Consider the following 2,227-nt stretch of genomic DNA (forward strand, 5'->3'; position numbering starts at 1 on the left):
CCTTTTCTAGGTGTATAATGCATGAGTTTCCTTTGGATATACAACAAAAAATTGAGGTTTTTGATCCATCTATCTCATTCTTTATGAGGAATGAGCTTGATGCAAGTTTTATTGAGCACTGGCTCAATTTGATTGACTTCGATACTTTGGAGCTGCTTATAATTCCATATAATGAAAAGTAAGTGATTCAATATTCTATTAGAGTTTTTGAGATTTTATCCTACTAATTTGTTGAGATATGATTGCTTTTAGTTCTCATTGGAGCTTGATTGCAATAGACCTTGTGGATAAGCAATGCTTTTTAATCAACTCTATAAAAGGAAGCCATGGAAATGCTAAATTGTAAGTTATATTATCCAAGGGCTCCTTGTATTTCAATTCTTTTTTTTGTAAGTACTCTAAATTTCAACATATTTTATATACAGAGGTGCCAAAAGATTAATTGAAGAGCTAGAGAAAAGACCCCCTATGCCATCTGATTTGCTTGCAACAATGCAATATAGACAAGTTGCAGTAAGTTATTCATTAAAATAATTGAAACATGAGTTTGTTCTATGAACTACCATTCGTCCTCTTTATAGTTTTACTTTGTGTTGGTGGTTGCAGTGTCCCCATCAGGATGATAGCCATTCTTGTGGCTGGAGGGTGATTGCAAATGCTAGAAGAATGGTTAACTTTGTTTATCTTAATGATGATAAACATGTAAAGGTAATATGAAAGATGCTAAACTTTAAGATAGATATTAATTGCAAATAGTCCATTGATGATAAAAATATAGTCTATTGTAAGAACAATAATGAACTAAAACTCTTTTTTCTATAAATGTGTGACAGTTTTCGAAGGATTGCTATACATCTGAGCATATTTGGTACATCAGAGCAAAGCTCTTGAAGTATATGATAATCAATTGTATACAACCAACAACAGAGATTGGTGGGGATTTGCACCATGAAGGAGATGCGGTGCCTATAACCACGGAAGGCAAATCCACAGCTTCAACACCTTCTATACCCAAGACATCAAAGAAAGGCAAAAGGACTCCTAGAAAGGATAGTTCTCCAAAAAAGAAATAGCTTTGCCATATCGCCTTGTAGGCCTTCATATATAGAAATTTGCCCTTCAGCCCTTGTATATCTCATAGAGATGGCAGATAGACATCTGCTACAAAATTTGTACATGTATTTTATATTGATAGTAAAGATATCTTTTCTTGAATGTCATTGCAGTGTATTTTATTTTCTCTCCTTTTCGATATCTGCAAAAAATAAATTACAAATGTTTGTTAGTTAGAAAGTGAGATCTTGATATACATCTAAGTAGATATAATATGATGTGAAAACTTACTCGTTTCTTGTCAAGTTGGAATACAAAGGAGCATGGTAGTTCAATGTCTTCATTTTGTAAATCCATCCTCACTTGATGTAGCGTACATGATTTTCTGATCTTTAAGATTGCAATAATATACTCGTTGAACCAAATATCAAGATCCACAATAGGATCCTTGCTGAAATCATTAAGATTCTGGTCTAAAGCAACTAGACTACTACCAACAAAATGCCATCGACTATAGTAAAAGCTAAGGATAAAATTTTGAGTAGCAATCATATATTTACAAGCTATAGAGTCTTGATCTATCTTACATATAATTTTTCCTTCTGTCCTTGTATCCCATCCTTCATCAACAAATTGTATGATATGATCATATGTTAGTCTCTTCACTGAAAGCATGGTTTTTGTTATTCTTATCTCCATATTAGAGAAGAAATCAATAAATATATTAATAGGCATAAATAAAGTAACTTTGCTTAGCCTACTTGAGATATTAGATTTTAGTGCTTTCTGGATCTCAGAAAATATCTTACATCTATAGCCCTCACTAGTAGCTGGACTTGGCAAAGGCCACTCAAAGCTTGAAAAATCTGGCAAAGGAAGGAGTTTTATTGATCCCCATTGGCAACACCGCATAGGAATAACATAAGAATGGTCATAAAAGAATATTCCATTCTCTGCAAGCTCTGTCTTCTTTCTACCTCTATACATTTCTTCTCCAATTGAACCATGTATAACATCAATAACATCAATAATAGATTCCACTGGTTGCCATTCCTCAAGATTAGAGGGATAGACATCTACAAGATAAACAAATATTATAATGGAAAAACCTAAACCATGTTTAAGAAAGGAAAAACTTTAAGAATCAAATTCTTACAATTTGGTCTATGCATTG

At 32.9% G+C, this 2,227-nt stretch overlaps 1 protein-coding gene across 1 annotated transcript; it reads left to right on the forward strand.

Moving 5' to 3' along the window:
• The first annotated feature begins 431 nt into the window (after window positions 1–431).
• On the forward strand, window positions 432–1,112 carry LOC148030802 (uncharacterized). Its single transcript, XM_087685622.1, has 3 exons — window positions 432–513; window positions 607–708; window positions 834–1,112. The coding sequence occupies exons 1-3, from the start codon at window positions 469–471 to the stop codon at window positions 1,071–1,073; spliced, it is 387 nt and encodes a 128-aa protein (XP_087541748.1). The 5' UTR covers window positions 432–468; the 3' UTR covers window positions 1,074–1,112.
• The last annotated feature ends 1,115 nt before the right edge of the window (window positions 1,113–2,227 follow it).

This window comes from Lygodium microphyllum, chromosome 9 (genome assembly GCF_053477565.2).
Source record: "Lygodium microphyllum isolate KBCC chromosome 9, Lygodium_microphyllum_v1.1.10, whole genome shotgun sequence".
NCBI classification, from domain to species: domain Eukaryota; kingdom Viridiplantae; phylum Streptophyta; class Polypodiopsida; order Schizaeales; family Lygodiaceae; genus Lygodium; species Lygodium microphyllum.

Bases quoted from the DNA above. Each gene is read 5' to 3' on its own strand.
- LOC148030802 (XM_087685622.1), top strand. From the start codon at position 469: ATGCCATCTGATTTGCTTGCAACAATGCAATATAGACAAGTTGCA. The intron at 514-606 runs GTAAGTTATTCA...TGGTGGTTGCAG, and splicing joins TGCAATATAGACAAGTTGCA to TGTCCCCATCAGGATGATAG. The intron at 709-833 runs GTAATATGAAAG...AATGTGTGACAG, and splicing joins ATGATGATAAACATGTAAAG to TTTTCGAAGGATTGCTATAC.